The 26,906-nt window shown below is 43.2% G+C and overlaps 2 protein-coding genes across 2 annotated transcripts in view; both read right to left on the reverse strand.

The window, feature by feature from the left end:
• Positions 1-2,252: 2,252 nt before the first annotated feature.
• ALKBH5 (alkB homolog 5, RNA demethylase) lies at positions 2,253-13,756 on the reverse strand. Its single transcript, XM_063430654.1, has 4 exons — positions 12,917-13,756; positions 5,034-5,114; positions 3,606-3,746; positions 2,253-2,651 (listed from the first exon to the last, which is right to left on the reverse strand). The coding sequence occupies exons 1-4, from the start codon at positions 13,585-13,587 to the stop codon at positions 2,465-2,467; spliced, it is 1,080 nt and encodes a 359-aa protein (XP_063286724.1). The 5' UTR covers positions 13,588-13,756; the 3' UTR covers positions 2,253-2,464.
• Positions 13,757-21,376: 7,620 nt separating this feature from the next.
• The window catches only part of MYO15A (myosin XVA), a 127,560-nt gene continuing 122,030 nt past the window's right edge, over positions 21,377-26,906 (reverse strand). Inside the window, exons 59-64 of the mRNA XM_063430655.1 lie at positions 26,701-26,861; positions 26,197-26,330; positions 25,467-25,600; positions 25,227-25,360; positions 24,977-25,117; positions 21,377-22,937 (exon numbers count right to left, since the gene is read on the reverse strand). Of these exons, the coding sequence (XP_063286725.1) occupies positions 22,836-22,937; positions 24,977-25,117; positions 25,227-25,360; positions 25,467-25,600; positions 26,197-26,330; positions 26,701-26,861 (806 nt within the window). The 3' untranslated portion in view covers positions 21,377-22,835. The remainder of the gene's footprint in view (positions 22,938-24,976; positions 25,118-25,226; positions 25,361-25,466; positions 25,601-26,196; positions 26,331-26,700; positions 26,862-26,906) is intronic.

Here is a 26,906-nt window from a genome sequence, read left to right on the forward strand (position 1 = left end):
GGGGGTATGATTTGCAATGATCTTTCGAGTGGCAAAACACATGTAATCAAACAGCTCATAAAAGGAACATTACACATTTCCAAGCTATTTGGTTAACAATGTAAACAGCCTTTTTATACCATGTAAACATGAAATGACAAGTTTTGAAAATATTTTATCTATTGTTAAAGGTACAAATTCAAAAAGTGCTGAAAATACAGCCTAGTAAATTAAATTTGTTCTACAGTTACAACCCAGAATTTGGATTACTTTATCTTTTGCAGAATAAATAAAATTAGCGCCCTGGTGTTTATTCATTTAGAGATATTTGAAAAAAAATAAAATTAAAGCAAATATTTTGGTTACATGCGGTGTACAATCTCTTATTCGCTTTTGGCAAAATACAATAAAAAATAAATAATTTTTTTTTATTTAAATGTCGTCTGCAGGACAAGTGGTGAAATTGTAAAGTAAGTTTGAGTGTTCTGAAATGTAAATAAATCGAAATTAAGTGTTTTTTGCTGAAATGTATTTCATACTGCCTGGTATTGAGAGGGTATCAAGTTACTTACACTTACAGTTGCCCCAGCCAAGATGCCAGTGTAGACACTTGTGTAAGCAAGGACCAAGTTATAATGCAGGCCTTGCTTTACTGTACAGCTGCAGAGTGATTGATAAAAAAAAATAGATCTCAAGTTCCATCTCAGTTTATTTACAAATTGTGTTGTTCTACTTTACTCATAGAAAGCCAACACTTGTTTTATGGCAGTCATTGTGCAGACGTTTTAAAGAAGACTTGCTTGTGAATTCTATGTCAGATGCAAAGAGGGGGAAAAAATTTTTTAAAAAAAATTCTAAAACAATTAACACCCTGCTCTGGGAGAATAAAGTGGTATTTAAGATTCACGCCATTGCAGGGCACCTCCGTGCTTCCCAGTGAAGAATGCAGACTGCCAGGTTCATTCATTTGCATTGAATGAAACAAATGTTAGGAGAAGTCTTAATGTGACATTGAACAGGTGGCAATGAGTCACATGGGTGACATCTCATTCCAAGACCACGCATCATGAAAGTCTATTTTGCTGTAAACCTGGTTTTAAATCAATAACTAGAATAGCATATCTAGGCTCAAGTGAAAGATCAAGATACAAGAAATTTATAACTTCATTAATATTGCAAAAAAAAAGTTTTAAAAAATATAAAATCACTGAGACCATGGTATTTTTTCTAATGTAATGGTTCACAAGCAACTCACCAGTTCAGGCATTGGAAACATGTGGTGCTATTCAAGTATTGTAAATAGACAAGGAAGAAGTGACTAAATTAGAAACTCTCCAATGCCATTACGCTTTAAAACTGCAATTCTTGTCAGTGCTCCATCTTGCAGTTCATTGAATAACCCCAGTAGTATTCAGTGAGCTGTGAGGTTAACTTGTGTATTGCAAGGGAGTCAAGTATCCACATCTGAAGAACACGGCAGGGCAAAATGTGACCTGAGTGAGTTTAATTTATAATAAAAAATAATAAAAAAATTCCAGCTTTTAGTGGAGGGATGTGGGCAATAATTTTAGCAACATCTTCACCACATTAGGTTCATTTGTGAGACCCTACAATTTACACAGCCTGGTAACATTTCCCATTCCTACAGAGAGACAAGGATGTCAAGATATTTTAGGGCACTAAACCAGAAATAGAGAGAGTGTCAAATACACAGTAACAAAAAATCTGCTTATAGAATATATTTCTATTTATTATTAGTGCTTATATTGGTAGAAATAAAACATCTGTAATTACTTAGAGCATCTTTAATCATCTCAAAAACATTAAGAAATTTCCTAGCCATTTGTCGGAGGATCCAGAGAGCAGAAGGGAGGCCAGACCGGCTACTTCAGTACGCTCATAGCACAGTGGAGAATGGAATACACTCACCTGCTGTATAGATTGAAGGACAGAAAAAAAAAAAAAAAAGTGGGAGTAGGAATAGGGGGAAGACACACAACATAAGGTGGAAGTGACAAACATGAAAACTGAAAATTCAAAGTATCGTGGAATCATGGTGCATTCCATTTTCATACGTGCTGATCCGCTTTCAACGTAACTGCAGACCACTATGTACGTGGCACAATTACAAGACACTGGGAATAGATTTAAAATAGGCTGTAGGCATTCTGATGCCTTCAAACAAAAAGTACTGAAGCAGGCTATCCAACCCCAGACCAAAACAGCACAACTCAAAAAATGTGCTGATCTGTAATAAAAAAAAAAAGAAAAAGAAAAAAAAAAAGTGGTGAAAATGCATCCAGAACAAACTGTCTTGGTAGAAAGATGTGCAGGATGGAGGGAGTGTGGACTTCCAATATACTCCTGCAATCATGGTGTCAATTGTGGATGAAATGGTGAAGGAACAAACTTTATAAAGTCTCCAAGTTAACCAACCTGGCGAGCAGTCTACAAAAAAACAAAAAAACAAAAAAAACCTGCTGCCTCAATGACGCCTCATTTTAACTTTGCGAGCTGGGCTTCCCTCATCATCTCCTATTTCTGAGTAGGTATCCACATATTCATAAGACCGTCGCCAATAGTTCTCAGAGCTAAAGTTACTCCGCCTCCTCGGCTTTGGTAAAAGCACAGAACGTCTGTTTTCTTCTTTATCCATTTCTAGAATCCGGGGTCTACAATGGAAAACAGAGCCTTATTAGCTATTCAAAGAGCTCCACAAGTACTGCAACAATTGTGATCTGCATGGTCGATAATATGAATTCAACATAACTTTTTTTTATTTTTATTTTTTAAACAAGACAGATGGGACACTGTAGGTACTATAACCATCTCATTGAATGGGCTATACAATCTGTTGTCCCCAGCACGGACCCTCCATTGAATGTTAAACCATTTTCAAAAAGAATACCAACGAATAAGGGTCACTGGCCACACACACACACTGCACCCTCACTGGAGACATAGCTAAGGCAGAGATTACACAACAACACTTCCTCTTCCAGCCATATCTGCAACAGACACTGTTATAGGCTCCCTCATTAGTCCAAGCAGCCCAGGGAGGATAGGCTTTCATTTTATTAAAACATTCAAAATGTTTAATCCTGTATGGAAGGAGAGAGCCAGGGAACTTTAGACACTATAAAACACATCAACGAGATGAAGCAGTTACAGTGCCTACAGTATCCCTTTTAAAAAGTTTGTAAGTACTTTGTTTATGTAGCCTTACACACTTCCTGTAAATAGATCTAATTTTTAGACTTCCTTTACTGCACATCATTAATTTAGAATTTCTTATCTGTTGCTCTGTTAAATTAAAGCAGGAGATTAAAAAAATAAAAATAAAAAAATACACTGTATATCACAGCCAAGGACTATGGCTGTATAAATAGATGAGTGATTTAACTCCTACATGGCAGAGAATTGAGCAGTGAGACTGCAGGGGCATGATCTATACATCAAAATTGCTTCATTAAGCCAAAAGCTATTTTTGTGATTAGTGTCCCTTTAAAAGTTATTCTGTTTGCTGAAGTTTCAAAATACCACCATGCATTTTCTACCAGGCTGGATTACAAAGCAATTTTCTCACATGACCAGAAAATCACAAATCACCATCCTATTTCACCTACCTGTGAGCTGCATCCGGATCGGCTTTACGATGTGACCGTTTTGGTTTCAGGACATGCTGCCTGTTACTGCCGGAGAGATGTTCATGATTGTAACTGCTACTCAGGGACTTTGTTTCTAGACGTGGAGCTTCTGTCCTTGTCCTACAAGAAAGTTTGAGAAACAGCAAATGTGAGATCACACCGAAGAAGTTGCTTATATGTTAGCAAACCTTTCAATTTGAAGGAGCCCTCCCAAACATCCAAAGCACTTCAGCATGCTGAAGTGCTTTGAATGACCGACACACAAATAAATAATGCAGATTTCAACAGAAACTGGCACTTTCATAAATTAACCTTATTATACCCCACTGGCTGTCAATCAGCAATTGCCCAGAGCACCTGGCTTGCAAAGACTTCTCATTGAGCTGCATTGGGAAGTCTGATTGGACAGCCACTGAGCACGGTTAGAAAGGGGGGTTGTAGTTGCAAAGACTGCAAACTAGAAATATATGTTTTTAGATATGTCCCGGTGAGAAAAAAAATTTAAATTAAATGCATGCATGTTTTCATTGGGGTATATCCACTAAATGGTGATTATATTTTGTATTTGGGAAGTAAAGTGTTCCCTTAAGGGGAAGCACATGTAAATATATAAATTGTGAAAAGTAAGTTATGGTTCAAAGCAAAAGTACAAGAGGAGAAATGGGAAAATCATTCAAGGTACTGCGCAGTGCATACATGGTCCATTCACTCAGGTACAAATCCTGCAAGCCATGCCCCTTCAGTGGCTTCAAACAAAACCCTTCACTAACATCAACTTCCTTTTTGAAAGCTATTATAGAAGAATAGATTTACTGGGAGATGGATATGTGCATCCAAAGCTCTTGCATGATAGGCATTAACAGCCAAAGAAATACTACAGGAAAACATAGCTTGAGATATTACTGGCCCAGTCACATCTCAAGCTGCAATTTCTTTTTTACTCTATATGAAATGCAAATAGCGTCCTGGCAGCTGAAAGAAGTTCCCCTGACGTGGTTTCATTTCATCAAAAAAAGCCAGCGGACAAATTCCTGATGTGGTATAAAAAAAATCTGTTTATACATGCAGTATACAGCAAAGGAGTTCCTGCCATTCAGACTTAGTTCTTACTTCCTGCCCCCCGAGCACTAATCACAGAGGAGACCTGTATTGATAGAATGCATGACAAAACATTCTCTCCCAGCACCATAGCGGTAAGGAACACTGCAACATACATCACTTACAGGGTTATTCACTCAAGTGAAAATGCAAGGTGAATATAACATGAGTTTCACATTTAAGGTTTAAAGTAGCAAAACTGAAAAGATGCTCCAAGTCAGTTAGGTTTTCAGTTTGGCTAGTCTTGCCTTAAATGTTAAATTCTCACTTTAGAGAATAATCGTGTTATACAGATATAAAACCACATACTTTCTAAGTATGACAACAGCCCGTCTTTCCTTGATGTCCTGTGGTCGGATGCAATGGGTGATATCATCTGCAGCATACCCGCTACAACGAAAAGAAAAAACAAGTAGGTTAGAACACAAGCCAAAACCATGGCATAATACAAGAATTAAAGGAAAACAAAGCACTTTAACCACCGCAGGTTACTAGAATTATTATTCAGGTATTCTTGTCAAACGCTTTAAAGGGTGAGGTTTGAAGCCTGCCCCCTCTGCTGCCAACAAGATGGGGATTTCCATCTAAATTTGGATAGTAAAATGCTGTATACACTGGGCTAAGTGCCCCTGCCTTACAGCCACTAGAAGCGCTTCCGCAATTCTGTGAGAAAAAAAAAATATATATATATATATATTTTAAATAAAAATTGCATTGAACTCACGCAGCGCGATTTCAGATCCTCATAGGAAAGAGTTGAGAAATGCTTTCCTATGGGCGGCTTGAATGCACACGCGGCTCCACTCAGGAGCTGACGTCAGCAGGGGGAGGAGAGGTCACCAGCACCGAGGGAGCTGGATTAAGGCAGGTGGCTGAAGGAGGGAAGGGGGGGGGGCACACACCCAATGACCCTATAGTGCCAGGAAAACTGGTTTGTTTAACCGCTTGCATACCTCAAACAGCTCTATACAAGAAAAAGAAAAACAGTAAAATACAGAATACAGTAGTATACGGAAATGGAAAGACATTTACACCAAGATGAAAAGAAAAGCAGTTAAAGGTTGTAGCAGGAGACAAGTGTAGTATGGTCTCCTTTAATCCCTGGTGTGACAATTCAAACATTTACTGGGGGAGGGTGTATTACAAGCATGATGATAGAAATGTGTTCATGTCGCGAGTCAGCGGTTTATAAAAGCCTTAGTGAGAGCCTAGTGGCTTCTGACAGCATCTAGCATGTCATATACCATGTCCAGCCAGCCCTTCATAATACAATTCAGTCCACAACACTGTACTGCACAAGCCAGGGGGGGGGTGTATAGGCTTTATATACGCACATAATCACAGGTATTCACACCAAACGGTGTGTCAATTCGATTTACGGGTATACAGGAAGATTGGGAAACTGTTTTCCCTTCATAAATAGAAATCCAATGGTGCCTTTATACTGGCAAATCAGGAGAGGCAAGCTTTCAGCCAGCAGTGGCAAAGAAAATGTTCAGGGCTTGAAACGCCATTTTATAGCTCACCATCTCTGCAAAATCATGCAAGTGCTGCCCGCTCCATTGAAAAAAAGATTCAGAATACCAAAATCACAGTGTAGACCGTTATAATGTAGCAAAGGGACTATATGCAAAATAGGCAATCCCATTCTAGCTTTACATTAGTAGAATTAAAGGACCACTCTAGTGCCAGGAAAGCATACTCGTTTTCCTGGCACTAGAGTGCCCTGAGGGTGCCCCCACCCTCAGGGACCCCCTCCCGCCCGGCTGTGGAAAGGGGAAAAGGGTTAAAACGTACCTTTTTCCAGCGCTGGGCGGGGAGCTCTCCTCCTCCTCTCCGCCTCCGTTCCTCCCCGTCGGCTGAATGCGCACGCGCGGCATCAGCTGCGCGCGCATTCAGCCGGTCACATAGGAAAGCATTCATAATGCTTTCCTATGGACGCTTGCGTGCTCTCACTGTGATTTTCACAGTGAGAATCACGCAAGCGCCTCTAGTGGCTGTCAGTGAGACAGCCACTAGAGGATTAGGGGGAAGGCTTAACTAATTCATAAACATAGCAGTTTCTCTGAAACTGCTATGTTTATAAAACAATTAGTTAACCCTAGCTGGACCTGGCACCCAGATCACTTCATTAAGCTGAAGTGGTCTGGGTGCCTAGAGTGGTCCTTTAAGCCGGTCATTTTGTAAGACCCATATAGAACAGGATCTAAAAGGTATGATGTTAATGAGGAGGAAGACTCTTCAGCTCAACACGGAAAGTACCCAACACTGGGAAAACATACCAAGTCATTGTTACAAGTGTGATCGGCCCATAGGCTTCAAGCTGAAGTGCTGTCTCTTCATATAGTATGAACCAAGCACATACAAGTCATGCATTTATACACGTGTGAACCGTGTGAAGTGACCAACTAAATAAATAGATGCTCTCAACTGCCTTTATAACCAACCCCACCTTTAATACACACTAAAAGGCCTGACAGACTCGACATTCTTTTCCGTGCTTAATTATATCATAGCTGGACAACTGAACTATACGTCTTATAGACACGGTGCCACCAAGGTAGATCTGTGCTGTACAGCTGCATTTCCCATGATACATTAAGGGTTGGTGACCTACATTTTGGCAATCCCTGTACTAAATAAAAATAGGAAGCAGTTTCATCACCTTCAGCTCAATAGACAAAAAAAAAATAAAAAAAAACTCTTCTGCTCCCATCTCTAAAGTTATGGAAACTTCTACCCTTCAGAATGAATAATCTTTTTACAATAGCTCCAGCAGACAATGATAATCTTGTATTTCTTGTTATATTAGTGCATAGCTACAGGTAGATTAATAACCGGATATGTGCCAGGATTTTTGTTATGAAATATGTAGATCCCTGTTGAAAGTCCTACATAGTCACACCTTTTTTGGAAAGGAAGACAGAGTTACCCTAAATGTTTCCCAATAACATTCCTGAGGGAGAAGTTGTAAAGGTTAAATAGAGTAAGCATATGTTTGCCATCATTTTTCATGTAGTCTGTAAACATCAAATATGACACTCAGACTTCATTATTGGGTTTCCAACACAGCCTGCGCTTGTTGTAAGCTGGACAGTTTTACTCCATGCCAGCACTTTACTACTATTTCACACCTAATATAGCTTCCAGAAAGGCACCACAGGCTTTGGCATCAAGAACTGCTAAGTCACGAGAGAAGGCCACAAACTGAGACCTGAAGGAGATCCTATCATATTTCACAGATCTCACGGTCCTATTCTGGGTTACAGGACGAGAGAGCTGTCCTTCCCAAATTGGTCACCAAGCCTGCCCTTTCATTTTTTTTTTTATAAAAAAGTGTTCCTGAAACTTCCAATAAAGTGAAAGTACGTGCAAACAGATACAGAATTTGTGTGTCCAACATGCTTTAAAACATGGAGAGTGCCCACAAGATAGCTGTAGTAAAAAGAGACCCCTTGCTAAACAGCCTATGTACCAGTAAGATATTTGTTTAGAAGAATGGTTTATAATTTGTGGACTGCTGCACAAGTCATATACACAATATGCATTCAAGCGGGCCAGACACCAAGAACAAGGGAAAACCGATTAATGTGAATATTGTCTGAAGAATAATGCTATCAAAACAAACCAATGGTAAAAATAAATCTCTTAATAGTACTATTATCTAGTGGTTCTATTTCACAAGGGACTGGTTCAACAGGGAATTGCTATGGTTGGCTTACTATAATTAGTGTGACCTCTTAAATTAGATAACATAAATACCAATAAGATGGTTCCATAAAACAGGACAGCACTGAGTAATCTGATTTGTCAGGAGTATCAAGATAATTGCCCTGGCAGTAAAAAATCCAATACAAAGGCACCTTTCCAGAAAGCCGCCCAGGAGAGCTCAATGCTGTTAGCACAGACAGCTGAATGGTCATATACAAAGGGCGATTTTTTTAATACATCAGTGGGACAGCCCAAGACTGAGAGTCATGCAGAAACCAGTATCAAACTGTTCTGTTTGGAAGAACGGGATAATCACTATGGAAACCAGAACAGCCACTAAATTCCAGTCCCACAACTTTGCACCTTAGTTCCCAGATGTAGGGAAGCTCCCCCTGTAACTGCATATTCTATATTACAGATCTTGCGATAACTGTATAATATACTCACTGAGCCACATCTGCCTTTAATGGGGCCCTATAACAAGATGGGAGCGAGTCTCTGGTTAGACACATTTGATTAAACATATGGCCATAATCACGAGAGACATTACTGTGCAGAGAAAAGTCACTAAAGTCATACTTGCATTTATCTCAGTCCTTGGAAGAGTAAAATATAAAAATACAATAATCTGTTAATACAAGATACTGGCTGTATCAAAGACAGCAGTTCAGCAAGTCATAAAGAATATGTATGGGATACTGCTGCCACAAAACCACTAATCCATGCAATTAAACATTCAGGGAGCATTGAATTGAGCCATTTAAATGTTAAAGAACAATAATAAACTGAAGTAGTTTACTGGGAAAGGGGGGGGGGGGGGGGGATTAATCAAAAAAGTATTTCAGCCATATTTAAACGCTTATTGATCTCAATCAATATATGCTTATAGTCTCAAACCTCAAGTTTCTACATTACGTGCACTGATGTGAGATTACACTTAACCCAGGTAAGGTTTTTCACTAAAAAGATTCTTATATATACAGACACACACAATTAACAGGAAATGCCAAGCACCATGAGCAATACAGCCATTGCACTGCCCTCTGAATCTCATTTTGAGCAGCAAAACAACTTTAGGTTCCCATGGTTGTGTAGCCTGGCCTTTCGCTCAGCATACCACTATTGTAGTCGTTGCAATTCCACATCAGCAATGCCAATTTGGTCCAAATTTGGATGTTATTCATTGATATTGTAGCGGTTATGGTACAGAGAGTGCCCCATTAAATTGCCGCACCATTTTAACAAACCATGCTTCCTCAGCGACTGCTCAGTATTAACTACTCCTCACAGACAAACCTCACGTAATATTTTTACCCCAGTTCAGAGCAAATGAAAAGCACAGCACTCTCCTTAGTCAATCCGGCTCTCATGAATACAACCATTCTGCTCCATCAGCAGTAAAACTCGATTAACCCATTGACTAGGATTTCTCATCTGGGGCACCTGTTCCAAGATGCAATCACTATATTTACCTCATCTAAGCCATATCTGCACCACTATATTCATCAGGACTGAGATTACATTTTTTTTCTCCCACTATACAAATTCTGCATTTGTCAGACCCCAATGTAGGGTTTTCACAACCAAGTTCTGGATGTAGTGTACGTGCCTCCACCTCCTCAGTCAAGCTGGCTGTGGAACGGTTTGCGTACAGGAAAAGTAAGAGACAGCTAAACGTCTCGTGTTATCTGTTGCGTTAGGAAATCACCCACAATTTAGTATGAAATTGAGCGTTTACCTGCTAGAAAATTCCCTTCGATAACATTGTTTTGGCAAAGTACAGTTAGAGTTGACCTTCATACACATGGATTATGCATTGTACAGATTAAAGATATTTTTACATGAAGATTTAGCTGCCCTTCTCGAAGACAGCTGGAGTGGATGCAAGCATATACATCCACTGAAGCAGCCATTGCTTTTATCTACTTCATCATATATCTACTAGCTAAAAGGGAAATATAACATTTTATATGCACTAACCCTATCCCAACCAGCTGTAGTCACCAAGCCCAGCATTAACCCTATCCCAACCAGCTGTACTCGCAGAACTGCATTAGCCCATTCCCCTCCACAAAACGATCTGTATTAGCCTATCCCTAGCCATACACAAGTCCCTATATTAACCCATTCCCCACCGCCACCAGCCACGGTTACCTAGTCCCTGTATTCACTCCACTTCCCCCCCCCCCCTGTATTCCCCTCCGGCCCCGGTTACCTAGTCCCTGTATTCCACTTCCGGCCCGGTTACCTAGTCCCTGTATTAATCCATCCACCCCCCCCCCCCCCACCATGACCTGTATTATCCCGGCACCGGTTACCTGTATTAACCCTGCATTCCCCTCCGGCCCCGGTTACCTGGTCCCTGTATTAACTCTGCATTCCCCTCCGGCCCCGGTTACCTGGTCCCTGTATTAACCCTGCATTCCCCTCCGGCCCCGGTTACCTGGTCCCTGTATTAACCCTGCATTCCCCTCCGGCCCCGGTTACCTGGTCCCTGTATTAACCCTGCATTCCCCTCCGGCCCCGGTTACCTGGTCCCTGTATTAACTCTGCATTCCCCTCCGGCCCCGGTTACCTGGTCCCTGTATTAACCCTGCATTCCCCTCCGGCCCCGGTTACCTGGTCCCTGTATTAACCCTGCATTCCCCTCCGGCCCCGGTTACCTGGTCCCTGTATTAACCCTGCATTTCCCTCCGGCCCCGGTTACCTGGTCCCTGTATTAACTCTGCATTCCCCTCCGGCCCCGGTTACCTGGTCCCTGTATTAACTCTGCATTCCCCTCCGGCCCCGGTTACCTGGTCCCTGTATTAACTCTGCATTCCCCTCCGGCCCCGGTTACATGGTCCCTGTATTAACCCTGCATTCCCCTCCGGCCCCGGTTACATGGTCCCTGTATTAACCCTGCATTCCCCTCCGGCCCCGGTTACCTGGTCCCTGTATTAACCCTGCATTCCCCTCCGGCCCCGGTTACCTGGTCCCTGTATTAACCCTGCATAGGGACCAGTTACCTGGTCCCTGTATTAACCCTGCATAGGGACCAGTTACCTGGTCCCTGTATTAACCCTGCATAGGGACCAGTTACCTGGTCCCTATATTAGCCCTGTATTCCCCTCCGGTCCCTATATTAGCCCTGCCGTCCCCTCTGGCCCCGGTCCCTATATTAACCCTGCCGTCCCCTCTGGCCCCGGTTACCCGGTCCCTATATTAACCCTGCCGTCCCCTCTGGCCCCGGTTACCCGGTCCCTATATTAACCCTGCCGTCCCCTCTGGCCCCTGTGCTCCCCGGTCCCTATATTAACCCTGCCGTCCCCTCTGGCCCCTGTGCTCCCCGGTCCCTATATTAACCCTGCCGTCCCCGTATTGGCCCCTGTGCTCCCCGGTCCCCGTATTGGCCCCTGTGCTCCCCGGTCCCCGTATTGGCCCCTGTGCTCCCCGGTCCCCGTATTGGCCCCTGTGCTCCCCGGTCCCCGTATTGGCCCCTGTGCTCCCCGGTCCCCGTATTGGCCCCTGTGCTCCCCGGTCCCCGTATTGGCCCCTGTGCTCCCCGGTCCCCGTATTGGCCCCTGTGCTCCCCGGTCCCCGTATTGGCCCCTGTGCTCCCCGGTCTCTGTATTGGCCCCTGTGCTCCCCGGTCTCTGTATTGGCCCCTGTGCTCCCCGGTCTCTATATTAACCCCTGTACTCCCCGGTCTCTATATTAACCCCTGTACTCCCCGGTCCCCCGGTTTCTATATTAACCCTGTACTCCCCGGTTACCCGTTATATTAACTCTGTACTCCCCGGTTACCCGTTATATTAATCCTGTACTCCCCGGTTACCCGTTATATTAATCCTGTACTCCCCGGTTACCCGTTATATTAATCCTGTACTCCCCGGTTACCCATTATATTAATCCTGTACTCCCCGGTTACCCGTTATATTAATCCTGTACTCCCCGGTTACCTGATTCCTATATTAACCCTTAATTCCCCGTTTACCCGGTCCCTGTATTAACCCTGTATTCCCCGGGTACCCGTTATATTAATCCTGTACTCCCCGGTTACCTGATTCCTATATTAACCCTTAATTCCCCGTTTACCCGGTCCCTGTAATCCCCTCCGGCCCCGGTTACCTGATTCCTATATTAACCCTTAATTCCCCGTTTACCCGGTCCCTGTATTAACCCTGTATTCCCCGGGTACCCGTTATATTAATCCTGTACTCCCCGGTTACCTGATTCCTATATTAACCCTTAATTCCCCGTTTACCCGGTCCCTGTATTAACCCTGTATTCCCCGGGTACCCGTTATATTAATCCTGTACTCCCCGGTTACCTGATTCCTATATTAACCCTTAATTCCCCGTTTACCCGGTCCCTGTATTAACCCTGTATTCCCCGGGTACCCGTTATATTAATCCTGTACTCCCCGGTTACCTGATTCCTATATTAAAACTTAATTCCCCGTTTACCCGGTCCCTGTAATCCCCTCCGGCCCCGGTTACCTGAGCACGGTGACGCTGCCCCGCTGTACCGGCAGGAGCAGCACGGGGTCGGACACCCGGATGGGTTTGAACTGGAACTTGCAGCCGAAGCAGAGCGCCGAGTCGCTGAAGAAGGACACGGACACGATGGGTCGCTCGAAGATGTGGATGGGATCCACGTGGGACACGATGCAGCCGCCGGGCTGGTAGTCGTTGATGACGGCGCTGTTGACGAAGCCCTCGGGGATGACGTTCCGCTCCACCAGGCGGCGGATGACCAGCTCGTGCACCCAGTCCGGGATGTCGTCCACCTGGCCCGGGGGGTAGAGCCGCTCCTGGCCGGGGCCCCGTTTTTGCAGCTGGGCGCCGTACGTGTAGCCCTCGCCGAAGAAGTACTTGTTGCGGAGCGGCGCCCGGTCCACCGTGTGCTCCCGGTACATCCCCTTCTCGGCCCGGGACACCACGTCGTCGATGCGGGACTCGATGAGCGCGCACTCCGCGGGGCTGAAGAGCCGGAGCTGGCGGATCCCGCTGCGCACCTTGCGGGCCTCCTCCTCCTCCGGCTCGGACACGGCCCCCGCCTCCTCCTCCGTGTCCGACGCCGGGTGCTTCCTCTTGCCGGACTCCTTGGGGCTGTCCCGGTACAGTGACTGCAGCTTCTCCCGCAGGTCGGTGAACCCGCTGACGGACATGGCGGCGGCTTCCTCCTCCTCACCCGGGGCTGCTGTCCGGGCGGCAGGTGGCGGGCATGGCCGGTGTCAGTGAGCGCGCTGCATGGCGGGAGGGAAAGAGGGAGGCTCGGTACGCGGTGCTTCCCGCTGCGCGGACACCGTCTGAGAGGCCCTCAGGATGTCACGGGCCCGGCTGAGGCGACGCGGCCTGCGATTGGTCGGAGAGCACGTCGGTCAGAGAAAGGGGCGGGGCAGAGCGCTGACAGGACTTCCACGGCGAGGACCCCGTCGGAGAAGGCTGCCCTGGTAGATGCCTGATTGCATCCACATCCATAATACTTTGCACACGGCTCGCAATATTAAACGTGTGTGAGAAATGTTTCCTTGTGAACTAAAAGTAAAACGTCTTGTCACCTCAGAGGATTGTTTATCACACATAACGTTGGACAAGCAGCAGGCGAGCGCCGGGCACCTTTTGTTTTGGTCTCACAGAGTGGTGTCGACGTGACTAGAGTAACGTTTGTTAGGGCGAGGAGTACCAAGATGGCGGCCAAGTCAGCGTGTATATATGTAGGGTGTACCAAGGTGACTGACTTGCCTGCCATTGACCAAAGCTCCGCCCACCATTACCTGTCTGGAGGGGGCATTTAAATGACACACATGGGTTTGTTTAGCTCAGGCTTCCCCAAACTCCAGCCCTCCAGATGTTGCTGAACTACAACTCCCATGATTCTAGGAATTAAATAGGTAGGCTGAGAATCATGGGAGTTGTAGTTCAGCAACATCTGAAGGGCTGGCGTTTGGGGAAGCTTGGTTTAGTGTTATTCACTTTGTAATTGAACTTCTCACTCCTTGAAGGTTCCTGGTGCAATGTCTATCTGGGTTAGTGACGAGTCACCAGGAGTGGGAATTGTCTTTAATTCAAACTAAATAAAAAAAGTTAGTGAAAAAAAGATGTGCCAACAGTCACAAACACTCACACTGTGTGCTGCTTATATGCAAAAAGTGCTGAAAAAGAATACCTGAGCACACAGAAAGAAACTCAAAAATAGAGAAAAAGAAGGATGTGACAAGGACCAATAACAATCCCTAGTACATTTATTAATATTTCGGAATCCATGTCTCTACAAGTATCACTTTGTAAAGTGTTTAAGCGGTAGTTGCAAATATTAGAAGCAATTTATGTTAGTCTGGGCAGCCTACTCCGACAATGATAGCCAAATAATAATAATAATAATAATATCAAAGTATTTAACCAGGAAATGTACATTCTCTGGTTTTCAGGTACGTCCTGTGAATGTTACTTTTGCCCCACATCCAGGCGATGTTACTATTATGTCAGGAACATGTGCCAGGACTCCTACCGCCCCCGAAATGTCACATGCTGCTCACTCTGATGCTTTCCCACTTTTGTATCTCTAAAATATCAGACACCTTCAAACTGGATGCACCCTTAGGTTTTCCGGTGCCAACAAACTGATGCCAAATCTACAATATTCCCTTTCATGTTATTTATAGCCCTTAAATACAGTGCACAACATATACAATGTTTTTCCTTTGTTTTGACCCAGCTACTATATTCACCTTTCTGACCACTTGTATCATTGACCTCTCCTGCTCCTTTGCTTTTGTTTCTCGAACCCTGACTTCAGCTAGTTTTGTGACCTTGTTTATCTCATTTCTTTCCGCCCCTTGTTTCATACCTCTCTGAAGGCATTTTCCATGAACTCTAAGCACTCAAAGGTCCAGCAATATACACATTCCTTTCACTTTTACTCTTTTGTCTTCTGGTTAGGGCCTGACATGTATTTGTGAGTTGCGTTAACAGCTGATCCCAACACCAGAATAGTCTTCTATAGTGTCAGTGATATTTTAGGTATATATACGTTTGGTGATATTTGAGAAGGGAGATTGAAGCGAGTTGCGTAGACGATGTGGGTTTAGAGAAGGACAGCAGAATGAAAGGTAAGAACAGTGGGTAATGTTGCAGTGATGGGGTAGCATGGGCAGGTGAGGGAAAGTCTGTATAAATATTTATCAGAGTATGAACATAAGGACTTTGAAAGAAAATGCCAGGTGACATGGTGTTCCAAAAATTAAAACGCTGAACCAGGGGAAACACAGATGACAGACTGAAGGGATGGAGAGTGAAGACATCAGAAGAAGGATCACAAATCTTTGCTGCCCTCCATAATTGGTATTTTAGAAATGTTCCCAATTAAATAAGAGGTCTTGTCAGTGCTCTTTAGACAGGCTCAAATAAACTTTCAATTTCTGGCAAATAGCATACCTCCCAAGACAAGTGTCCTTATATAGGAGGGACCGTCCCTAATTTGGACCAGAATTCCTCTGTCCCTCTTTTCTGAGTGTATAACAGAGTTCCACAGCAATAATACTCCCAGTAATATGTCTTTAAACTACAGTAATGTGTTTAGAAATTAGTCTGTGTAAATAATAAACATTGTCCTTGTTATAAATTATATTTCAGTAGCATAAATCATTTTTATTAATAAGTCACCTAAAAAGTCACTTAAGATTTCTAAGAACAGCCCCCTCCTAATCACACCCTAAAATTAAAGTGTTCCTCTTCTTCCATTTGAAATGCTGGGAGGTATGAAAGAGACACCCATAGGTAAAATTAATCTCCTGGGGACGGAGCCTGGCTTCCTAGCAGAGTGGACGTGCTGCACGATAGCTCCTGCAAGCCAGCCACTAAAACAGGGAATATACCCCAAATCATCGCACGCACACCGCTGGGAGGGTGACTACAGAGTGGGGGAGACCCAAGAAAACATTTTAATACCAATCTTGTACCCGCAACTCACTGGGTCCCCACGATTCCAGCCTGAGGCCTAGCTGCGACCGAGCCAGGGAGAGGCGGCCGCTCTCCTGGTTGGTAACCTCGCAGATGGAAACCTCACCATACTCACCTCTGCCCCCCCCCCCCCCCCGGACCGGCGGGGGTTAGCCCGGTCCTCGCTGGGTGCCAAAGGCAGCCCACCAACACTACCTCTGATCACCATGAGGCAGCAAGGTACACCCAAGATGGCGGAGGGTGGCGGCTGGCACAAGCGAACGCAGACCCTATGCACCAAGCATCACCAACACAGCCTGCGGCGCCTGGACGCTCCCTTCAGCCAACACGGGGCTAAACAACAAACCGAACAGCTATCAGCCCAGATGCCGCGGTATGCAGAAGCCCGCACGGGTGAAAGATGCACAACGGCTTACCGTGACCTGCTGGAAGGCACACGCGACTACCCCACAGAGGGAATTGGCTGATGACATCGCGGCATGGCAGGGCTTGGGACCACCGCTGGAACTGTGATTCTAAGCGAGCAGACGACCACGCACTGAGCCCTCCAAACCAGAGTGAACTCTTTATACCTTATACTGAAGCACATGCCTAATAGTTATACTCTGCATCTGAGTCTTGTACTTTCCTTTTTGAGCCATACCATGCATAGCTTCACTATATCTGCACCCAGCGATACCGTAACCTAGCTTTGAATCACTAACTTGTCAAACCTACTTTATCAATATGCTGACACTGCCAGTTTCATAGCCTGTTGTAAAACAAATACCTAAAGCTTGGCTAGTCTAATGTTAATTTGTTGCTCCACTCTATGCTTAACCCTCTTGTAGAATGTCTCTTCCTAAATGTGGCATAGAGGGATGTAATTGCTGTTATTCTTCTGTTCTCTATATTAAAAATTTGTGCATGTCGGGGGCGTGGCCTGGAGCACGACCGGAGCAGCCGCATGTTAGAGTAGCTCCGTGGTCCCTCGGCCTAATCAATTAGCGGAACGATCACCCGACAGCGAAAAAACGCAAACCCACTCACCTGCACGATGGCACAGCAGAATGGCAGGCGGTAAGCGGAAAAAAATGAAAAAAATAACTTCTTCAGCGCCCGAAACACCCAAAACAAATCCACAGCCGCGCTGGAAGTGGTGCAAGATGGCGCCGAGGAAGATGCCAGCGAGCTGCAGAGACCTATGCAGTCTGAAGCGCCAGTGACCCAAGGGATTCTGCAAAGTATGCTGGACAGCATGCATGTTAAAATCCAACACACTTTCCAAACTGCCTTAAAAGAAATCAGGGCAGACATACAGGAGTTGGGCACAAGAACCTCGACGCTGGAGGAGCAAATGGCGGACCAGACTGAAGCATACAAGGAGCTGCGGGCAGACATGGAGGGGATGCAAGACAACCTGGAAACCCTGGAAAATAAAATCGCGGACATGGAGGACAGATCACGGCGCAATAACCTCAGGATCCGGGGCATAGCAGAGTCGGTGAGCACGGCAGACCTACATGCACACCTACAGAGCCTGTTTAAAGCCCTGGCGCCTGATCTACCTCAGGACTTACTCCTGCTGGACAGATACCACCGAGTTCCAAAGCCGAGATTTTTAACCACGGATGCGCCTAGGGATGTGCTAGTGCGCTTACATTATTTCCACGTTAAAGAGGACATTATGAGAGCAAACAGACAACGCCAATCCCTCCCGGAACCGCACCAGAAAACAACAATTTATGCTGACATCTCAGCCGCAACACTGAAGAAAAGGAAGACCTTCGCGGCTATTACAGAACAATTAGCGGCAACATAAGAAGCCATACCGATGGGGATTTCCGGTAAAGCTGCTCATCCCCCATGAAGGTAAAATAACTGCCATCCATACCCCTGAAGCTGGCCTAAAAGCGCTCCGGGATTGGGGAATACCGCCACCAACCAACACGGCAACAACGACGGACCGCAGCGGGCCCGCACCTACATGGTGATATACACTCAGACACATTACTGGGAGTATTATTACTGTGGAGCTCTATTATACACTCAGACACATTACTGGGAGTAATATTGCTGTGGAGCTCTGTAACACACTCAGACACATTACTGGGAGTATTATTGCTGTGGAGCTCTGTTATACACTCAGACACATTACTGGGAGTATTATTGCTGTGGAGCTCTGTTATATACTCAGACACATTACTGGGAGTAATATTGCTGTGGAGCTCTGTAACACACTCAGACACATTACTGGGAGAATTATTGCTGTGGAGCTCTGTTATATACTCAGACACATTACTGGGAGTATTATTGCTGTGGAGCTCTGTTATACACTCAGACACATTACTGGGAGTATTATTGCTGTGGAGCTCTGTTATACACTCAGACACATTACTGGGAGTATTATTGCTGTGGAGCTCTGTTATATACTCAGACACATTACTGGGAGTATTATTGCTGTGGAGCTCTGTTATACACTCAGACACATTACTGGGAGTATTATTGCTGTGGGGCTCTGTTATACACTCAGACACATTACTGGGAGAATTATTGCTGTGGAGCTCTGTGATACACTTAGACACATTACTGGGAGTATTATTACTGTGGAGCTCTGTTATAAACTCAGACACATTACTGGGAGTATTATTGCTGTGGAGCTCTGTTATACACTCAGACAGTCACACTAACAATATCATAGCAAGAATTAACCATTTAAAAATGGTGACATTTGTAGGAATGTAGATGTCGTGTCCTGGTGCTGATAAACAGCCAACGAAGGCAGAGTGTCGCTGTCATTGGGGGGAAGTGTCCTGCTTGGGGATGTGTGCATTTGTAATAAGGTTTAGTTTTTTTTTTTTAGAATACCTTTGTCTCATCCATTCAATATTAAGTTTATTTGTAATTATAAATTTAGCAGAAGTGATAAGGATTTACCATCAGACTTAATCAAAACCACATTGTCATTCATAGTTAATAGATTAAAGATGTTTGAAAGAAATCCCACTGAAGGATCTACCGTAAATGTCTGTCCGCAACCCAAGAGAGTTGTGCAAATTTGCACGATCACCTTTATCCATGCTGGAAAGTTTCACTAATCTACAGTTTGGCTGTGAATTGACAAAGAAATTGCACATTTTTGAAGACTTCTCCAATTCAGCTACTTGGCCAGTTCCCTCTTGAATTTCACATTTAATGAGCTGACCCCTTCTCTTTTCACTACTAAGGAATTGAAGGGCCCTTTGTAGACATAGTCACCAATAATGGTTTTCCAGACAAATTGTTAGTCCAATGACAATCACATGACAAAATTAACTGCTTTAAGGTTAGGGTAGAAATCTGAATGTATGTGTCACTTTTGGTCTCTGAGCTTACATCCCAGCAGTAAGGCCAAAAGATTCTAGGTTAAACATCAGATTTTCTTGCTTGTGTTTCCTCTGTGTCCTCCATTGAACTCTGGTATGTTTCTTTTCTCTCGCCTGCCAGTTCGATTAACCAGATACAATCTGCATCCCAACACACTCTGACAGATTCTTCTTTTATCCAAAAAAATCCTTTTTGTTTTTTACCGGCCCCTACGAAACCAGCATATAAAGCAGCAAGGGGTATGTATAAACCCTCAATCTTCTCACAGCATGACTTATATTGACCATTTAATACATTTTACATGTAACCAGTGTTTTCCATGTAATGCAACAATTAATGCTGGTACATACTGCACATACTGGGGGCTTGCTGATTGACGGGTCTTCCCTCTTCTCACTTATTCTGGTATGCATTTGTTTTTCTATATTGTAATTTTTCTGTGATGGATTGTTAAAATTTGATATCTCTAAGAATTAAAAATCAAATTGGTATTAAAGTATTCATTCACTATATACCCTGCTTGGATATTTTTATAGAATGTCTGATAATTCTCTGGACATTATCAGTATGTGAGTCGTGCTTTGATTTGTTCTGATATGCATTGTGAGATATTCATCTTTTTTGTACCTATCCAATAATAATTTTTTTTACATTATTGGTTGTGCTCCTTGATTGGATATTTGTTGTATTCTCATTTGGTCCTCTGAGAATAGGACCTTTTCTAAGTGAGCACCCGGACTTTAAATAGTTTGTGCTGTTATTTTCTCATTACATTTTGATTGAGTGTGCCTACCTACTTCTAATTCTAACATACTGCATCCATAGTCAATCTTTTGGATGTTTAATCATCTTCATCATACATGACTAGAACATGTTCCTGACTTTTGCAAAATTACAAAAACATTCTAAAAACCTATTTGAGATCTTAGCATTGACTAACTGAAGGGCTAACTGAAGGGTTTATCTTTTCTCTAACTTTTGCCTGTTCTCAAAATTGTCATATTCTCCGTTTTATTGGCAACACATTAACTTGGGCTCTCCCTAAGCTAAAAGGGTAATCCATACTTGGACCCCTTGCTCACTGTGCCTAGAGGGTATCAGCTACATCTCGCTGATGAGGTCCAACGAAGGCTGAAACAATTGTCCAGGGTTGCTGGATCTCTTGTGCAGAGAGAACTTGCCGGCATTTTGGTTCTGGACTGCCCTTACTGGTGTGTTCAGTCTAATATGCAAATGGTATAGGTTCTCTTTGTAATGGCACTAGTGAGCAAAAACATTGAGACTTAAACAGAGTCTAAACGAAGGGCAAGCTACAGAGATTCTCTAAGCTTTGACCAGTTCTTTGCAAGAGGATGAAACCACTTATCACACAATATAAACGAATAGACCAAAGACTGCCTACAGTGCGCTGGCATAATGTTACTTCCCAATGATGCTGGTAGGAAATTGATAATGGCGCCAATCCCAATACATTTGCACAAGAAAAAAGTCATTTACAATAAGCATGCAGTAGATGCTAAAACATTTTTATTAATCAGAAAATGTAAACAGCAAATAATTAAATAAAATATTTTAAAAAACGTGTTTTAATAAACCTGTAAAATATTCAGATTGTCAAAACTATAAAAACTAGTGATATAACCGGGAAAAAAAAAAAATCTACAAAATAAACACAAATTTGTAGGTACAGAAATCAGTTAACTTGGTTAGAAAATTAAGATTAACTTTCTATTGTTCACAAAATAGCAGTGATTAAAAAAAAACATATCGGCGTTGGTTTTCTCTAGAATCTATAGCGTCTGTCCTCCCACTTGTTTGTGGCGGTGAAATCCTCCCATTTTATGATCTATTCAGTCACGTAAAACGCCACTTAATGGTTTTTACGTGTGTGTTTGTTTAAAACGGCCTATAAAGTGCAATAATAAGGCTCCCCTGAAACAGGTAGAGGACACAGATATACTAGGGAGGTTTTAGTGTTAGATTAGTGTTGTTTAACTATTAAATTAAGAAAGATACCTAGAAATCTGTTGAAATAACAATGTAACTGGGCAAGATGGGGCCTTATAATATACATTGGCCAATAGTTTGACAACATTCATCAAAAAGACAATTAGCATATCTATCTATCTTCTCACTATTACCGGTTTGCTGAGTTTCTATGCACACGTTATTTGATGACCTCAATGGGAATTCAGGTTTTCACCTGCACTCACTGAGTTACTGCTTGGTCCAGTGGAACCATGCAGTTCTGCCAAGATTCCATCAGAATTCAAGCCGAAACGTCACGCTGCCAAGTTCAATGCAAACTACAGTGAAATATCCTATTTTGTATTCTTGTCTCATAGTGCAAATGACCTTCTTACACGATATGGTGATTGGAAACACGGAGGGGTTATTCCCTTTTAATCCCATTAATCTAAACCCATGATCTAGAATGCTTTATAGGTGCTAGACCTGGCGGGGAGACTCTTAGTTAGTCATTGATGGTTATTTATGATAGTACTGATTTCATAAAGGTTGGGAAAAGTTCCCAGAGGGAGAAAACAGTTATAACAAAAACATTCTAGGGTTTCCATGGTAATTGCTCCATTTTGTTTTCCATTATAAATCTCCCCTGTGTTCTGTCAGCGATGATGTCTCCTACTTTGCATTGATGTCCACTGTAGGAAGAGGTGGCTGATGTGCTTGCTGGTTGGTAATTTCCAAGTCCTTTACCATTGCCCAGTAGCACGCTATATATGCTTGATGGGAGTTGTAGTCAAATAGCAAGTAAAGGGTACAGGTGCCCACCTAAGCTCTAGAGAGTGATGGATCTGGTCATGATTGACCCAAGTGTGACGGAGTTCCAGCTTAGCCTATAACTGAGTGATGTCATCAAGCATGCAGAGAGTCTGTTATCTGCTAATTACCAAACACAATTAGTCAGCAGGTTTATTACGCCCAGACCTGATAGAGAATTGCTTATTATTCATGGTGGATTTCATTGAAGCATGGGTTAAGAGGTCCCGGCTGGTGACAGTGAAGTGCTTGGAGCAGTTTGCTGTATTCATGTGCTGGAATATGCACACATTGAGGTTGACAGGACTTGGTGGCTGGGACAGAGGAGAACTCAGAGTAATGTAATCTCGCTGGGCGGGAGAGTGAGGCGTTTATCACACTTCACTAGGAGATTCTCCATGTGAACAGCGACCACTCTGCAGAGCTCCAGACCCTATACACAAAGGAGAAGACATTTGATGTGATTTATGTGAGGCGTATATGCCCTGTACTCTGCAGTGTAATTCTTCAGCTATTCAATTTAGGGGTTACACATTATAACTTTAGGTGATCATAAACGACAATGTTATGATAATTACAACCAAAAAGTGGACAGTACTTAAAATAAAAATAAAATAATTAAAAAATATATATTTTTAAAACCCAGTGCATATACAACTGCAATTTTGTGTACCAGTAACCCAGCAGCAATCACCCAAAAGTTACATATAATACACATATACCAAAAAGAAGAGTTTCACGTTTTGAAAGGAAATCGATTTTTGTTTCAATTGAAGTATATGTAAAAACAAACCCAGAGAAGAACTCATCCCCACCTTTAGTTTATGATAGAAGCATTCAGCCATATGCAAGCACCTTGGGCCAGACAGTGCTTGAAAACTGACAGTTAGTCTCTATGGTCTTTCAAGCTTCTGTGCAGGGAGTGAAGCCGGGAAGACCATATAGACTAGCTGTCTCAGTTTTCAAACATTGTCTGAACCAAGGTGCTTGTATATGGCTGAAGGATCCTGTCATATACTGAAGGTAGGGCTTTTCTCATTATTTTTTACGTATACTTAATTTGAAAAAAAAAATCTATTTCCTTTCAAAACTTAATGAAATGATTATTCTGTTAAAAATGTTTTGATGTGACAGTTGTCCTTTAAGAACCCCATCACCAAGTTCCTTTCTCCGTGCACATGGTGTTGTAAAGGTGAGAGGTTTGATGTGGTTTTGGTGTAGTGAAGTTGCTGAGAGCCCTACGCAGGTGATAGAAAGGTCTTCTCTCCCTGCTCACTCTATGGCCACTGATCCCCATCAGTCAAAGCACGGACTAGTTTGGACATCAGCAAGAGGTTTCTAAGGACTAGGCAGAGGGCCAAAGCAGTATATTAACAATATTACTATTCTGACTTTTTTGACACTGTGATGTCAGCTTAGAAGATCAAGTTAGGGCAGTTGGTACATTTTTTATTTCCCAGTTTCCCTGGATGTTTGAACCCATTAGCTAAGCTGTATGCAGTTAATTAATGATTTAATTTGTTCTTTTCTAACTAATGTATCTGGATAGAGTAACGAAAGTGTTAGGTGAAACAGAAAACATATACACCTTGTAGAGATTATATGGATTGGTAACATAATGTTAAGCAGGAATATGAAAGAAGATAGATAACATACCCCGTATTATCTGGCCTGGCAAAACATCCACAGCGATAGGCAAGAAGTCAGAAAATAGAGAAGAAAGAAAGATTTTGCAGATAGAATGAAGTTAGAGCCTCCTTTTCCTATTATAATCCCTAATATCAATGCCAGAAGTGCAGAATATGGGGCAAATTATTCCGGTGAAAAGGGAATTTAGCAATGTCACTTTTAAAGCATTTAGCAATCACAATATACATTACTTATTTATAACATGTGATAGTAGCGGCCATCTTTACATGTTTATGTACATTTTATGATTTTCATGCATAAATTGCTTTGTTATTAGGGATGTGCATGGTAAAAATATTTGGTTCGGGACTTCGGAACGTCAGGACTTCGGGTAAGGGTAGGGTAGGGTTAGGGTTAAGGATAGGGGTAGGGTTAGAGGTAGGGTTAGGGGTAGGGTTAGGGTAGGGTTAAGGGTAGGGTTAGGGGTAGGGTTAGTTTAGGAGTAGGGTTAGAGGTAGGGGTGGGTTAGGAGCAAGGTTAGGGTTAGGGGTAGGGTTAGGGTTACCCTACCCCAACCCTCTCCTGTTCTGCCACTTTTTAGAAATACAAAGCACTTCAGCACTTCGGTTCGGTATTCCAAAATTCGGAAGCATCTGAATGTCCGAATTTCTGAAAAAACGAATTGCACATCTCTATTTGTTGTGGCATGATTTTCTTTTAGCCAAAAAGGATAGCATTGCAGTGGTTTCCTTTCAATCAATGGCACATTAGTAATGTGGTATTTCTTTCACTATAGTTTGGATTATAGTGAATAAAACAGAGACATTTGCAGATTTCCCATACCTGCTCCAGCTGTAGCTGTGTTACTCTATGGGACATCATGTCTCCCTGTGTTATGTCTACATAAGGGTAACTAAAACCGGATGCGGGACGTTGGGTTCTCGTACTCTGGATCTCCTTTAGAGGGAATGTCACCACCAGCTCCTGCACCCAAACAAAAATCATTTAAAAGAAATCATTATTTTTATAGGGGTAGTTAAAAAATTTTCCAAATCTACTGCCATACACAACATCCCCATCTACCAAGACGTACGTGAGTTTCTTTGTTGAGGAAGTTCAGCCCATTCTGGTTGACGGCCAAGATACAAGGGGATATAACCAGGTTGTTGCTACAGCTTTGAACATAGAAGAAAGATGATCCAAACATGGGGAAGGCGCTCACAAGACCTGGATGGAAAGACGTTTTACCAATCAGCTCTGTCCACCTAGAACATGCAGGGTAGTGCTGGTAGCCAAACATGGCCAAAATATGAATGTCCCTAAATTTCTATACCTAAAAACTGAGCCCGTCCCTGGTGGGGGCTGAGTGGCTGGATCTGTTGCATGTGCTGCATCACCATATTTAGCCAAGATTGGGGCTTCACTACTTTGCAGAATTGGCCTGGGATGTAATCCTGAACTTCTCGGCTGTAGAAAGAAAGACATCATTATAACAGAATTTTAGTATGCGCACGCTTATCATGTATGCATAGTATGGCTGCAGCAAGATAACAAATCCAATATTTTCCTTCCACAAGAGCAAGATCGACTAATTGGAACTTTACGATGCCATCTTACTCCTGGTAAACTCATTGCCAGACATCTGGAGCTATGAAGCAATGCTACAACGTTTGCCTTCCTTTTACAAAGATCTACACAGTAGTAGGCTGTACTTCGTTATATCTGTAACTTTTCAATGAAGATGAATTTAAGCAAAATACCCTTGCAGTAAAGACACAGTAATTGTGTTATGGCCAAATATTATAACCACTTTGTGATTTCTATTATATTTACTGTGCATTTACAGTCTGCTAAATTAATCACAGGTCTCCATGGCTTCTAACAGATTGGGGACGAACACTGCGACCAAGGCTTTCGGTGCATTTGCCCAGGATACTGGCAGAGTCTGTGGCACAGAAAATGCCTGATATTCAGACTCAGTAATTTACACCATCATATGTGTCTTGTCCTTTTCAGAAGACTGTATGGTCCTGTCTCTGTATGGCTTTGCGGCTGTTACATACACAGTAGGCAGGTAAACGCTGTCTTTGGCTCGGTGTTGGAGAGCTGCTAGCCTTGAAATCTGCTGAAACTGTTGCTCCGTTGGTTTCATGTGGGACAGGACATTAAATAATCCTTTTAGATAATCAGGAAGCACCTGGCATGGGAGATTAGCAGAAGACAAAATGATCAAATTGGGATTTTGAGACAGAGCATCATTTATAAAGTATAGGAAAGAGTAAATTGGCCCAAAATATTGGTACTTAATCAATAATTGGGTATCAACACCTCACGGACTGTGTGCAACAGTTGGCTGAGGGTAATGGGTGTGATATGACAGCAAGACGGTTATAGTTTCCTTGCTGTGAATTACAACTCCAACCAGTGCTGAGGAGACACCTAGCCCAATGGCAAGTCTATCAGTCACAGGTTGGTCATCCTTAATCCAAGCTGGGTGCACAGAAGATAATTTGAGACAGACCTTTTCATGCAGATGTAGTGCTTACAGGGAACCGACACTCAGGTACCTGGTTGTAATGCATTGTCACGTAGAGTTCATTTTCAAACTTCAGAGACTGTGTCCAGATAACCCGTCTAAACCAGAACATGTAGTTGCTATCAGTCTGCTCCATCTCAGCAGACACATCGAGGATATATTCCTTCCGATTCAGCGGCCGCACATTCTGGCCTGCAGGGAGTGAGGACACTGGAACTGAATTACTGCGCACACAAG

This window comes from Pelobates fuscus, chromosome 8 (assembly GCF_036172605.1).
Source record: "Pelobates fuscus isolate aPelFus1 chromosome 8, aPelFus1.pri, whole genome shotgun sequence".
Classification (NCBI taxonomy): Eukaryota; Metazoa; Chordata; class Amphibia; order Anura; family Pelobatidae; genus Pelobates; species Pelobates fuscus.